This window comes from Pseudoliparis swirei, chromosome 23 (assembly GCF_029220125.1).
Source record: "Pseudoliparis swirei isolate HS2019 ecotype Mariana Trench chromosome 23, NWPU_hadal_v1, whole genome shotgun sequence".
NCBI lineage: Eukaryota > Metazoa > Chordata > Actinopteri > Perciformes > Liparidae > Pseudoliparis > Pseudoliparis swirei.
In genome coordinates, this window is record NC_079410.1 from 14,018,885 (window position 1) to 14,034,297 (window position 15,413).

A 15,413-nucleotide genomic window follows, 5' to 3' on the forward strand; every position below is an offset into this window, starting at 1 on the left:
GTAACTTGAGATGCTGAATAGGCTCTTGGTTCCTGTTCAATGAGACGCCTGAATTCACATACTGCATTCACTCTCATTGAAGTTTGTCTTTTTCCCCGACAGTCTCTGTCTGCTGCGGTTTCAAACACACGCTCATATCGATAAAATCCACACTCGCACATACTTTCAAAAGAAGCATATTCCAATGAGAAGGCATATCCAGGCGGAGAGAAAGACAAACTTAATAAAGCTCTTCGGAGATAGTGTTTATGTTCACCTAGTTACGTGAATGTATGAATGCACTGTATGTCTTTATAGGAATTATTTAATGCCTGTCAAGACCACTGTCCCTGCTTGTTTTAGGATTTTAAATATAGTGCATGCAGTATGTAGCGTGTTTAAAGGTGGGTATATCCATGTATATGTGTCAGCGCATACTGTCGCTTATAGCGGAGTGTAACTTATTTAATGGGACGTAATTAGCTGCTTATTAGTATGTTCTGCTCATTTTTGGGTTAGGGTTCCAGCAGTGGAAATCATATTTGCAAGGTGATGTTGTTTATTGTTAATGTTCTAGAGGCATAATTTGTGGGGGGGTGAAGACATAAAAACCCAAATCAAAATCAGGTGAAACCCATTTGCGGAAAAAATCCTCTCATTGAAAAAAGGAGCTTATTTTTCTGTGAAAAGTCAGATGTCAACGATGTTGAGGAAACTGTTTGTGTTCCTGCATGGTATTGTATATCAGTAGAACAACCTCTCATTTGTATAACTTTTCTAAATATATTCTTATCATTGTATTAGATTTAATTACAGAGTTTAAGCTATTGTACATACACACCAGTTACCTACAGACCACAGCCCAGCTTAATGAGGACACCTGTTTCAGCCGCACAGAAGAGAAACCACAAGTTTAAAGACTGTGTCTGAGTTTAAGCGCACATAATAGCACCGTGTCGACTAAGACATCCTCATTTGAACCCAGAGCATGTGTGGGAATTATTTGCGCGGACCAGATCCTCAAAGGCTCTCCCTGACACAGAAAGCCAAGGGTTCACTAACAATGTCAAAACCACCAAAGAATGTAAAGCAGCCTCGTGGAAAAGCCTTCATTCAGCTTTCTGCTTTCTGCAAAGGCAGTCAAAATACCGTCCAGGGCAGAGTAGCCCCGCAGGACGGTGGTGTGAGAACACCTCTCTGTCTGACTGACTGAGCTGAGATTAAATGAGAAAGGGGGGCACAGTCAGGCATAAACACACACAAACACATAAACACACTTTAGGATTTGGCTCAAAGTGAGTCATTACACTGGACACCTGCGACTGATTGGATTCTGGACAGGATGAGTGCGGGGCCAGAAGAAAGTGTGAAATGCCTGGGTTGTGTACATTTATGATGTGTGTGTGTGTGTGTGTGTGTGTTTACAGCCATCGCGGCTCATGGGATAGAGAAGTCCCAACTGCCTCCACAGACCAGGACGGCGGCTTGGACTCCAAGCTGGCGGTTACCGTCACACATTCCATAACTATTCCATCTGTGGCTGTTTAATTTCTGCAGAAAATATTTTCGGATCAAATATTCCCCCGCCAGTTCATTAAGCATGTGGGAGATGAGTTGAGTGAAGGCTGGACACAAAGTCATTGAGTGGGCTTTCAAAGTGTAGGCAAGCAAGGCATTTGGTGCGAAACAGACTTTCTGTTGAACGTCGGCCTTTTGAGAGTTGGGACTGTATTTGTTTTTGTTTTATTACGTTTTTTAAATAAATATCTTTTCAGTGGTGCGTGTCTGTGTGGGCCGGTGTTTGGTCCTGTGGGTAGATGGACATATGTGCTTGTGAGCTGCCTATGTGCACCACAACATTTGTCAATGTTCAGAAGATTTCTGGCCAGTTGAGTGCAACGTGCAGGAGATGAGGGGGCGTATGAAGCAGTCGGCTGGGTATGCAGCAGTAGAGTGGGCTGGCAAAGGGTGAGCAAGCAAAGTACGAGAAAAAACCCCAACATAGTGCAACACTGAGAACTGAAATTCAATAAAACCCTACTTGACAGCATGTTTGCACCTCCAAGACATTTAGATTTCTTCACTGCCTTATTTTCTGTATGATGTGTCCACTGTCATAATGATACTGGCCCACTACCCTTATGTTGTGGTAGCGATGGGAGATCCTGACTGGGTACCTCTTGACTTTTATTGCATTATTTATGAATTTGTTGTTTGAATTCATCACATGTGTATTCACTTCCTGCATATATTTAGGTTGAGTGTGTTTTACATGACTACAACTTGTCTTTTTGCTTACATGTATACTTTAAGGACAGTTTCTAATGTACAGTTTGAAGCTCTTCAGTTGTCATCCACTGCAACAAGAGCCTACTGCTAACATGAAGCTAAATCAGTCCTTGGGGCAATGCAAGACATCCCAGCATGCACTGGGTCAACGTTATGGAAACACCTTAGAGGGAGGGCAGTTTGCTGACTGAGACATCTACACCTGTGAGCATTTCACAGTTTTTAATTCAGCTGACCTGCATGAAGGGACGGAAAGAGTACTAGAATCCAGACTCTCAGGGGAAAGTAGTAAATCTTAAGGCGTGAACCTTTGCAGGGGAGTGAGGGGGATGTGGGTTACACAATAAATTGTATTGAATATCAGCGTACACGAGTGAAACAACATCACACCACCGAGCCCAAGTGTCCCAACCAACAACAAATTCTACTTCACAAGACAGCCTGTGAATGCAACTGAGAAGCAATTATAAATATACAACTGTGGTCCTCTAGCCTTACTGGAATTCACCGGAAGGGAGGGCAAAACTTAGCCAATTAAACAAAAAAGTTCAATTGACACCATACTACAAGCATTAGACTCACACGTAAAGGAAAAGTCTGTCATGTCTTATGTAATCTTCAGCAGAATAAAGCATCCCCAAAGCAGACAACACCGAGATGCAAACAATAACAACTCCACAGCCACAAACACAGCACAGAGAGAGTTTCTGCACACACACGACACACTTTCCTAAGGAGCACAGCGGTACGTTGACTTAAAACGTATACTGCTTGTTGTACTTGCATGTCTGAGCGGCATTCTGTGCACCTTGTGGATCACAAAGTCTTCAACAGGTGACGAGATGAAACCAGGTAGAAGAATTCGAGACATTAAATATGCGTTTTGACATTATAACAACACAGCAAAAAAAAAAAACTTCTTGTTTTGATAGAAAAATACATTTTATTGTATAGTAATGCAAAAAAACATGAGTGAAAGCCGAAATGACTTGAAAGGATCAAACTCCTGGGTGTCAGGTGGGACATTACATCAGTGATGTAGGCCTATAAGGAGACTTCTTATTATTTAACTATGCCAAGTTACAACAATGCTAACCATAACCATACCCCAAAAATGACCCTTGGTCCTTTATTGCGTTGCATTGTTGTTCACTTTTGTACTGTTAACAGTAAAGCAATAAAGTTGGAAAACCCACTACTGTGAGTCTGGGAGGCTCCAGACAGACTCAACCTTTAATAGTGTGATAGACAACCTGGGCCTGCATGTCTGATGAGAAGTGGAGGGCTGTGTTCACAAAATCTAATTATTCCTTTGTGTGTGTTGTGTGTGACAGGTTCAGAACATTAGCCAGTCAATGGAGGTGCTGGACCTGCGGACGTACAGGGACCTCCAGTATGTAAGGAACACAGAGCGCCAAATGAAAGTGGTGGATGGAAAGCTGAAGGTGGCCTCTGAAAATCCCCGCAGCCTCAATCCAAAGGGCTTTCAGGTAATTGGCTGTCTGTCACTTCCTGTACAGCATTGTGTGTGTGTGTGTGTGTGTGTGTATATTATTCTTAAGTGGACACAGATATTCTCATGTGTGGCACTGCTTTCCATGTGCGCACACACTTTGGCAGATGCATTGCGACCTCTTTCAGCTCTCGATATCACACAATAGCATTGTGTATGACTCTCGATAGAGTGCCACATAAGTATACACATTCAATTCCCCAAATATCTTTGAGTCTTTCAGTTTTTTGAGTGATTGAGTTATGCTCAGAGCAAACTCACATGGTCCTGAATTGTGAAACTCCTGGACCTAGAAAAGAAGTGTTTCTGTGTTTCCCTTTTTACATCCTTTCCCCTTTCCCCCCATAGGTCTCTCTTCCTCTATACACTTAACATTCTGGTGGATGCTCCGAGATAACAGGCACATTTATTCACATCTCCACCGTATCTCTCTATTAGCTGAAGCTCAGCTGCCATTATCAGGAGGCCTTTTTGTCTTCTTGTCAACCTGCTGTCTTGACCTGGCTTTCTCCACAAAGCTCACACCCTTAAAGATATTAGATGGACCATAAAATAGTTGATTAAGTAGTAGATTAAAAGATGCCTTGATAAATGCTAAGTGCTTTATTGCTGGTACCCCGTCTCGGCACAGCGACGAGCGTGAATGGCTGCGTTTTGCTTTCAGTGTGTTTTATGAAATCCAGTCCGATGGAGGTAATAAAGGTGTTTATGAATAAGCCAATTCCAACGTCAAGCCTGCCGATGACTAAAATATGCAGAATAATAAGCATTACATCCCAGGTCTTTTCGATGAACGCACATCCGCAATTCGATAAAGAATAAAAAGAAATGAAGAAAAAAGGTAGTTTTAAAATCAAAAGAAGAGCAGCATTTGACCAGAGCAGGTTGGCTGATGAATGCGTGCAGCTCAAAGTTGCCAATGGCAGAGCGTGGGAGATTAACGAGACTGAATTTTCGCGGCTTGAAAAGGGGAAAATGAGATTTATGATGTGGCGCCACGGGGCTGAGAGCTGCTCCATCACCAGATTTACGATAAACCTTAACAAGAAGGAAACGGTCCCTCCTGTGGCGCGCTACACTATATTGATACACCTATTTCTCTCTTGAGCCGTCTTACTTCCAAGCAGGCAGTCCGGCTCTCCTGCTGCTTCCTGCACTCCCACCTAAAGACACGTTGTTCTTTTCACTTCTAAACACGGGTCACCGAGCATGATTACACCCGGGCAGCACCGTGCTCCTTCATGTGGGTGAAAATCATCTGAACCAGCTGAGAAAGTAAACAGACACGCATTTCATTGAAAATCGTGTTTGAATACAGTGCATATGGAAGCCCACACAATTCAAACAAGTGGGTGGAAGCTTCATCTATACAGAAACAAACAATTCTAATACCGGTACAAATGTTTTATTATATATGTCATAAGTAATTATGCATGCAGTAGTTTAGGATATAGGATACATATAACAATAAATGTGTGTCCCAAAGTTAGTTATACATGAAACCACATTAAATGATACCTATAAATGTCATGATGAATCTAAGAGGTGTAACAGAGGAACCAGCACCCAGCTACAGTGTGAGCTCTGATTGGGAGACGATCTACCAACCACAAGCAACAACCAGATTGAAGGGCTGTGCCCTGTGCCGACCTGTGTGGTCGACCTCTTCCCCCCTCCTATATTCTCACAGGGTAAAATCTCCCCTCCCCCCATGTGTCTTTTTCTGTAATGACTGTCTCAGGAGTTGAAAGACAAAGTGGCCCAGCTGCTCCCCTTGCTGCCGGTGCTGGAACAGTACAAGACAGACGCCAAGATGATCCTGCATCTTCGGGAGGAGGTGAGGAACCTGTCCTTGGTGCTGATGGCCATCCAAGAGGAGATGGGAGCCTATGATTACGAGGAGCTGCGCCAGAGAGTCCTGCTGCTGGAGACCAGGCTCCACTCCTGCATGCAGAAACTAGGTATAAGATGTTATTGAATGTTTCATTTTGAACTTATTCTCAAATATAATCGGAGCACTTAAACAATCAGGTTGAACAACATTGATATAGTAAAGAATAAATGATTACAGTAAAATCATTCATGGTCAAAACGCTGTTGTGCATTGGCAAATATTCCACTCTCCTTGGTGTTTGAATTATCAACATAAATTAAGAAAAATTGGCCTCAAAAGCCTGACTGAATAATTGATCGTGTTCCCAAACGTAGCTTAAACTGATGATTTTACAAAATCCTGCGCAGACTTAACAAGAAAAGACTGTAGTTAGAGTTTAGCCTTTAGGTCAACGGTGTTTTGTTGTCGTCTTTGATGAATTAAACACAAATATCAATTGATCTATTTATTTCCTGATCACTTTTTTGACTTGCTATGTAAACATATGCAGCGAAAAGGAAACTAAAATAGTATTGGAAGCAGAAATCTTTAAAAAAGTGTTGAAAGAAATCATGAAAGAATGTTTAAAGATAAATTAAGAGTCAACCAATAAATCCGTTGATATATTTTGTATATCACATATGAATGTTCAATCCCAACCGCATTTTATTAGTGTAGTTGCAAGTTATAATAATTTCTAAAAATATTATATAAGGGCTGTGTAGAATGTTGCGTCTTTAATACAAAAGTGTTCAATGCAAACAGGGAAAGGTGATCGAAGCCGAGTGGAACACCATGTTTCAAATGAGCAGTAATACTGGAGCTCTGTGTCTGTGTGTGTCTGTGTGTGTCTGTGTGTGTCTGTGTGTGTCTGTGTGACAGTGGGTACATATGTATATAAATACTCACATACATTTATACGATGTCTGACGTCTTCCTCCTCTTCGACCTCCAGGCTGTGGGAAGTTGACTGTCGTCAGTAATCCCATCACGGTGCGTGCATCAGGGTCGAGGTTCGGCTCCTGGATGACCGACACCATGATCCCCAGCTCAGACAACAGAGTAAGTTTCTATGCTTGAAGTTTAACCCTTTAAACCCCGCTACCTACATCATAGTTTAACAAACAGAGTATCGAGGGTTGTGAAGAGGAACCAGCGGGAAGCCGTGTATTTCTTTGTTCAAGAATACAGTTTTAGAACAACTTTAAACAACTTTTTTTGCACACGGTCGGTAAAATAATAAGTCATTAAAAGATGGAATCTGACATTAAACATTTCCCAGGGAACTGGAGACGGGGCCTGTTTGAACATCAACACGATCCATTGTACAATCATATTATAACTTGCCAAAGACATTCAGTGACGAGAATCTGATTGGTGGAAAGTGGCGTGAAGGGAGGTATATATAATCCTTACTTTCGGATTATTTGCAGTTGTTTGAAGTTGTTGTAAGATTGTGTTTTTGGACAAAGGAATAAACGGCTCCCCACTGGTCGCCCACATCCGAAGGCTGTCTTCCTCTTCATTTGCCACAACAAAAGTAGAACCAAAGTCAAACAACTCTTTCAGCTGCTCAATGGGAGAAAAAAAATCCCTCACAGCAACACAGTCGTGATACTTCAGTGAGTGATTGACTGTTTCGCCTGAGTAGGACTTCCTTCTCGTGAGCTCTGGACGAGGAGAGGCAGAGTGAGAAATGGGGATGCAAAGCTGAGTCCCTGATGAATAGCAATCCTGTTCCCTTCTCCCTCCTCTACCTCTGGCACTGCGACTCCAGCTGATTAATCACTTCATCATCAGTGGAGAAATAAATGAGTTGTTTGTGCTAAAGTTTTCTAAATCATCGCGGTAATTACCAAGAGTGTGGCAAGATGCTCTGGACCCAGAAGATATATTGTCTTCAGCTGACAACAGACGACATGTGCTCTCATTTGAGCAGATACATATTAACCCTTGTGTTGCCTTCGGGTCAATTTGACCCGATTCAATGTTTCACCCTCCTGTCGCCTTCGGGTCAATATGACCCGATTCAATGTTTAACCCTCCTGTTACCTTTATATTTACTAACATATTTTACCCTTGAGGTCAATATGACCCCAGCTATTAAAATCTCCAGAAAATTATTAGAATTAATATTGTTTTCCAAGTTTAAGTGTGAGGTACTTTATGTTTGTTTGTTGACTCCCGAAAGAACACCGACATTAAACATTGAATCGGGTCAAATTGACCCGAAGGCGACAGGAGGGTTAAATATTGAATCGGGTCAAAATGACCCGAAGGCAACACAAGGGTTAAGAAGAAGCAGGTGGGAAAAGACACAAGTGAGGGAGAAAATGAAGAGAAACCGTGGAGCCTGGTGAATGGAGGAAGTGATGGTGGTGATGGAGAAGTGAAAGGGGGGATTATTAACTATCTGCTGGGGAGAGTGGAAACTGGCGATGTTTGAGAGGACAGATGACGATGGCCTTTTTCATCCCCACCCTGAATCATAACAGGCTAAATAGATATTGCCAGCAGAGAAGGTCAATTTCTTCGATTGAATGCCCTGATCTTTGTCTTTAATCACTTTACTTGCTGAGATAACAATAGACTCTTTAGATAAATCACCTATTGTATTAATAGCCAGACACATCAGCGATTTCCCATCAACACCCGCACCAATCATGATAATCATATTTGGGGTAAACGTCATTGGGGAGCAAAATAGAAAATAAAAAACCACTTGGTATTGTGCTAGAGCTTCAGCCCGACTCAGCTAGGGACTCATTTTGCAGGCAGGGGAGAAACAATGCGTAATGCTCAATAATCCCCTCCCCTCCTCCCCCCCTTCTCCATAATTCAGCTACAGTACTTCACCTTCCCCGTCTTCTCTCATGCACGACTCACTCCAATGGAAATGTTAAAGAAAGGAAAGTGCCTATTCTACGCCTGGAAAGCAGGCGAGAGCAGGACAAGAGAGAAAGAAGAAGGAGGGAAAAAAACGACCTGTGGTTCATCAGAAGGAAAATACCTACATCTTAGCGAAGCTCTCATCGATATGTTAAAGATAAAATAAATATCCAAGTCAACTGCAGTTTAATTGAATCAATTAAAAGATGAACTGTGCCTCGCCGGAAGTATTGAGTGAATGAGATGGTAGATGCAGCCAGAGAGGGGCCATATCTGTGGAGAGATCCGCTGAGAGTGCTTGAGGAAAAAGATGGAGCTGCTAAATGGATTGATTTTCTGTAAATGTGGACTGGAAAGGCCAGGGAGCACAAGCATTGGTTGACTGCAAAGTGCAGGCTACATCTTCACTTCCACACATCAATAGTTCTGCACACATGCACATGAAGGCATACACTCCCAGTAAAACCAGCAGAGATTCACACACGTCCACAACCCACTTGCTTTGCTCCGGGCATCGCCGTCGGCTATAATAAAACAGAGAGGTGTGTCAGGTTTAATATTCTCCCGTAAACTTTCGATGTTTTCATTATCTCCCTTCGTTTTTGTCCCTCTCCCAACGGGATTCATTCTTCTTCTCTCTCCAGGTGTGGTCCATGGATGGTTACTTCAAGGGGCGGCGTGTCCTGGAATACCGGACAATGAATGACTTCATGAAGGGGCAGAACTTTGTGCAACACCTGCTGCCTCACCCCTGGGCAGGCACTGGTCATGTGGTCTACAACGGCTCACTGTACTACAACAAGTACCAGAGCAACATCATCATCAAGTACCACTTCCGTTCTCGAAGTGTGCTGGTGCAGCGCAGCCTGAGCGGGGCCGGCTATAACAACACCTTTCCCTACTCCTGGGGCGGCTCCTCCGACATCGACCTGATGGCGGATGAGAACGGCCTGTGGGCCATTTACACCACCATTCCCAATGCTGGGAACATTGTCATCAGCCGCCTGGAGCCCCAGAGTCTGGAAGTGCTGCAGACTTGGGACACAGGCTTTCCCAAGCGCAGTGCTGGAGAGTCTTTCATGATCTGCGGTACACTTTATGTCACCAACTCCCACCTGGCTGGTGCCAAGATCTACTTTGCCTACTACACCAACACGTCAAGCTACGAGTACACAGACATCCCTTTCCACAATCAATATTCCCACATCTCCATGATGGACTACAACCCCAGGGAGAGGGTCCTGTACACCTGGAACAATGGACACCAGGTGCTCTACAATGTCACACTGTTCCAGGTTATTAAGACTTCTGGGGACTGAGAGCCCTCAGACTCAAATGATGCTGGGATCATTGTTCGGGCAGGGGCGAGTGAGCTGGGTGGAGGAGGGTAGGGTTGTGGGTGGTGGGGGTTCGGGGCTTCATTGTGAGGGCATAGGCTTGGATTTTTTTTTAAAGAATTTCAATCTTCATAGAGTGCTATTATTCACATTCTCAACAAAAAACAACACTCCGGCAGCCAGGTCGGTAAAGATACAAAGACTGGGCGCTTCTCTTATTTTTCTTTCTGTGATGAGTAAGCATGGTTCTTTTTATTTGTGATGAGAAATAAATATCAATCTTTACCATTTATGAGTTTGTATATTATTGTCACTTTCATTTCAAGTAGACTGGATCTCAGAGGGGTGAACAACAAAGAAACGTGGATGTGTGTACAAGGGGGTTGCATCCAAAAATGTATTATAAAAACGTAACTTTAAAAAAAATTAGAACTTATATTTATTATTGATTGCAGGGGACGTACATTGATTCATTCCTCTATGTTCACTGAAACCTGAGAGATGTATGTCGATAATTTGTGTCAAGTAAATGGAAGCTGTTTTTCAATATGAAATCTAAAATGAAAAAAATAAAAAATAGTCCCTAAGATATGATGGCAGAGTTTCAAAATAATGAAATGGAATAACTGTCTATCTCACTAATACAGAGTGGCTGTTACTACCACAGCCGAATCATAAAATAATGAGGTGGCAGCATGTGAATACTAACGAGTCAATCTCCAGGGCGGCACTAAACCATTTTACCACCTACGAAAATATTTCATCCAATATATTACATTTGAAAAAAAAGCCAGAGCATCGAGCTCTGTAATAAAACAGCACGCTTCCTGATACTCAAACATTGTTAAATTCAACTGTAATAACCACAGCTTACATGTTATGCTTCAAGGTGAACTGGAAATGAATGCAAAACATCTGGTAAAAGGAGCTGGTGCAAAGGGTCGAGAAGCACAAACAGAGAAGGAGAGAAAAAATACATAAGGTATTCTAAAAGCATTTATTTTGAGTATAGACATGGGGCTTCACAATTACTGTTGCATGGCAGGCTCCAATCTGTCTTGTCAGTCTCACGGCTCTGACGTGCTTTCAAACACAAGGCATACAGTGGGACACGACTCACATGAAAGTCTCAAACTACAAACCTTTCGTTGCATATTTGTTATTACTTGCTCCAGAAAATTATCTTGAAGCCACATTGACATTCTCTGCTGTGTGTTCGCAAACATACAATTCAATTCAATGGAGTTTATTTTATGTAGTCCAACATCACAAATTAGAAATTTGCCTCAGAGGGCTTTACAATCTGTACACATACGACATCCCTGACCCAGGACCTCACATCGGATCAGGAAAAACTCCCAAGAAATAGAAAAAACCCTTTCACATGGAAAAAAGGGATGAAACCTTCAGGAGAGCAACAGAGGAGGATCCCTCTCCAGGGTGGACAGAAGCAATAGATGTCATGTGACCAGAAGGAATCATTACAGAGTTACAACACATTCAATGAGTATGACAGAGTGTATGAATAGTTGGTAGTAGTCATGGACCACGATCCAGAACTCCATGATCCATCAGGCAGATGGAGGTAGAGAGGAGGAGTGGGCGGGGCACATCAGCAGGGCCATGGCATCAGACCCACTCTGCTGTCATTTTATTCCTTTTATGTGTAAGACTTGTGAGGGTGCATCCATTTTTTGCAGAGTCTGTGGTGGACACAGAAGACATACAATGAAAGAGGAGCGTCCACTTGTCTGCGTAACCATAGTGATCCTTTCCATAATGGATGACCTTTCTATCAATCATGTGCTGTCTAGATGAGTTCAGACAGTACAAGGGAGCGGGTGACATTTAAAGCACAATGCAATGCTCAACAGTACAGCACACCAACAGTGTCAGCTGGGAAGAGTGCAGTATGAAATGTGGCAGGGAAAATAAAAGTGGATGATACTAAATGTGGATCCAGTACAGATGAATTTATAGAATGGTTACCAAAGAAACCTATACATAGGGAGTAGTTGGTGAACTGCAGTTACACATACACATGTACCATTGAGGGGAGAGTTAAAGACATTACATTCAACACATCGCCAGAAATGACTAAAAATAGGATGATCGGACAGCTGCTAAGAATAGCCAAGCCTATCGTGATTCTGCGGGTAATTATAAAACAGAGCAGCAGCTTACTTATTGTAAAAAGAAGTCTGGGGTTGACAGTTCCACCAATACACAAAGGGGCTGACGCTGACATACTCTTTCAAGGCAAAACACTTCTCCCCACATAGATAATGAAATCTCTGTGATCCATCCCAAACAAATGAAGTGAGCAGACGCATCCATGTGAGAAATATGAAACGCACTTCTATACATTCATTCTACTTACTTAGGACCTGCGACAAAATGGGCTCTAAAATAGACATAAAGATAATTCTATAATTTTTTTTAAAAATCCATTTTGAACTTGTCGCAGTAAAAAAGAAAAAAATACGTTTTCTTACAATAAAAAATATATATATATAACTTTTCCCCACTCTTTCAATCAGTACATTTTTCTCACAAATCCATATGTTGTGAGAGAGAAATCAGGAAAATAAATCTGTTATTACCAAGCAGGGAAGAAAAAAAGCCACTGGTTTTTTTTTGCAATTTTTTTCATAAAGAAATCAATTACTGCGAATGTTTGCTGCCAGCAGCAGAAGCGTTGCCTTCAGTGCTGGTGAGGCAAACATTCACTCCGTGAGCACCAGTGAGTGTGCTGTTGAGCCAACTAATGCTCAGAGCCAAGGGCCAGCAAGGGGAGGGATGGATATGATAAAGATCGGGGGCATGACGAACATCATTACATCATTATGGGTGCCTCCATTTGAGTATCGGAGCATTGTATCTGTGTCAGGATCGATCATCGCCAGCTAAGGCCTACTTGTCACTGCACAATCCTCTTTTTTGCTCGAGATCATCCTGAGGGGGAGAGAAAAAGTGGATTGAAAATGGCAGAGGTTGTGATTGAGGGGGCCTAAAAACTGGTTCACACAGTGTGTAAATCTCCCAAAGCTCAGATTCACATCACGGAGATGGGTCTGAAAAATTGTCCAGTTCACCAGATGGCAGGCGTGCCTGTACATCAAAGCTCCTGCATGGGTGTTTTCAATGAAAGGCCTCTGAGGCATGTAAGGTTGTATAAATGCACATTCATAATTCTTACAGAATATCACACATCATCTGGTTATTTGAAGATATATGTTAAGTTAAATGGCAAATTGGTTTATTTACCAATATAAATTGACAAAGGCACTATTTAGTGTATGAGTCAGTATGTCAGCTAAGTGGACAAATGAAAAGTGTGGCATAAAACTCAATATGATGCAACAACAAAAGTGTTGCCAATATGAGATAGCGATGATTAGTTATTGGTTTTGTGCCACTGATCAGGTGATTTATGTCCAATCCACTCGAGACAAGACTGAACCGGAGGAAGTGAAACAGGAAATATTAATTGTGCATTAAAGTTCTGCATGATGATGTGATCACTGAGCTCGAAAAACAAACAAAAGCTGCAATGATTTAAATCTCGATCCTGAACTAAATGAGCAAAGTAAATCAAGATTTGCAAAGTTGGCAGCCAGACAGTTACTGATGAGAAGTATGAAATGTGTCAAAAAGATGCTTCTGTGAAAAGCCACAGAGTTAATTTGTAGACAGAATCATATAAGAGTTCCTAGTGGTGCAGAAAGACAATTATAATATCCAAGATTATAAATGAATAAAGCTCAAATTTTAGAAGATGGAACGGAGGTGTGATGATATCAAACACGCATTGTAAAGCAGATTACAATGATTTGCAATGAGAAATTCAGAGGATGCCTATCCAGGTTATTGTTGCCAAGACATCCCAAAAAACGTTTTTGACTTAGTTCCAACATTTATACAGAATAGTGGATATTCAATATTTATTCTTGGCAAACAGCATGGTGTAGCACAAAAGACAGCTCTGTATTGCATGCTATATATGAGTTAAGTCAAGTTTAAAGCCCAGCTGTTTTTCATGTCAAACAAGTGAGAAACTGCAACTAGTTCCCCTTGAGAGACCCTCAGCCATGTCCTCGCTTCAATGTGTCTTTGGTGTAGAGGTCAACTCCAGCTGTGACTTTCCCTGGAACTGGAACTGGGTCCCTTGGGAAAACAAAAGAACCAACTTTGTTATCTGGCCTGAATAATAAGCGACCAATCCAGATTTTCTATCGAGAAAATGTATTAACCTGCAGAAATCTCTCAGTGTGAGCAGCCTGCATTCATGCAGAGGAGGAGAGGGGCCGCGGAGCGCAGAGCGCCCCCGACGGCTCGGTTTACTTGAAGTGACGATAAGCATGCGTCCTCGCGTGCACACGGACTGATTGAGGCCGGGCATGGCAGCGATAGGACTGGTTTGATAGAGTGCACCGGGTTGAGCTTCATATGCTGGAACACAGACAGAAGCAGCAACTCAGGAATTAAGAAGCCAACGCAGTTCCCACTTTCATCAGCCGGCAGCCCCCGAGACGACGGGTTGGTTCTGATGGAAATACGACGATCTGAGCGCGGTGCCGGTCCGGAGATGCTCCTCCTTGATTCAGTGCATGCGGAGTCAATTTTCCCTCAATCCATATCCCGCTCTCGTTTTGTACGTTTGCTAATTCACGGTTTCCTTTCGCTGCACCTTTCTCCATCAGCTTCCTCATGAATATCCCTCCGCCATACTTGGAACACCACCTCCTCGCTTCCAGATTCACGATAAACAAACTTCTCCTCTCCTCCCAGCCCCTTGGGGTGCCCCCTCAACAGTGCTTTGAACTGTTGTTTCCTCATGATTAAACATCACTTGCACATACCCCAGCGCCCCCCCTCCCCCCCCCCCTCATTTATTCATGTTTGAACTCAAAAAGGATGCAAAGGTGTTAGAGGGGCTGTGGAGATGGAATAGCGGGTTAGTGAGAGAGGAGGTCATTTTTACTCCACTTTAGAGAAGCATGCTCATTAGTTGGCTCTTTAATTGTTTTTTGAGCTTTTATTGATTCATGCCTAATCTCATTTGGTATTGTTTTGTGAAGGACAGGATAGTAGAATCATTTGGGGCTGCAACCATGGTTGATTAAGTTGTATAACCCTGATAGCACACCTCGGTGAGGAAGTGAAGATTTGCCACGACAATGTACGTTTAATAATACAGCTGCAGGCTGTCGATATTACTGAAAATGACTTTTGGAAAAAGAATATTAAGAAAATATATATTTTTCAGCTCCCTCAATGCTGCTTAGAGGTGCAGAAAGCTATGCAATAAAGTGGATACAGTAAAGACAATAATTGGGGTTGTCAATCAAAACTGTATCATCCCTCACAGCAGATGTTGTGGTTGCTCCTGTGCGGCTACATGCAGCCAGAAGCCAGAGCCGGACCACTTTTCATGTCCGTCATAGCCCACCGGGTTACAAACATATAATGTATTGGGAAAGAGACGGTTTGTGTATTGTATTTGTTCTGCTAATTAGCAGTAAATATATAG

At 42.5% G+C, this 15,413-nt stretch overlaps 1 protein-coding gene across 9 annotated transcripts in view; it reads left to right on the forward strand.

Moving 5' to 3' along the window:
• Window positions 1-10,170, forward strand: part of olfm2a (olfactomedin 2a) — a 62,053-nt gene extending 51,883 nt beyond the window's left edge. For all 9 annotated transcript variants that reach the window (XM_056407573.1, XM_056407574.1, XM_056407576.1 and 6 more), the window contains 4 exons: window positions 3,603-3,758; window positions 5,523-5,742; window positions 6,610-6,716; window positions 9,188-10,170. In XM_056407573.1, coding sequence (XP_056263548.1) covers window positions 3,603-3,758; window positions 5,523-5,742; window positions 6,610-6,716; window positions 9,188-9,862 — 1,158 coding nt within the window. In that variant the 3' untranslated portion in view covers window positions 9,863-10,170. The remainder of the gene's footprint in view (window positions 1-3,602; window positions 3,759-5,522; window positions 5,743-6,609; window positions 6,717-9,187) is intronic.
• The last annotated feature ends 5,243 nt before the right edge of the window (window positions 10,171-15,413 follow it).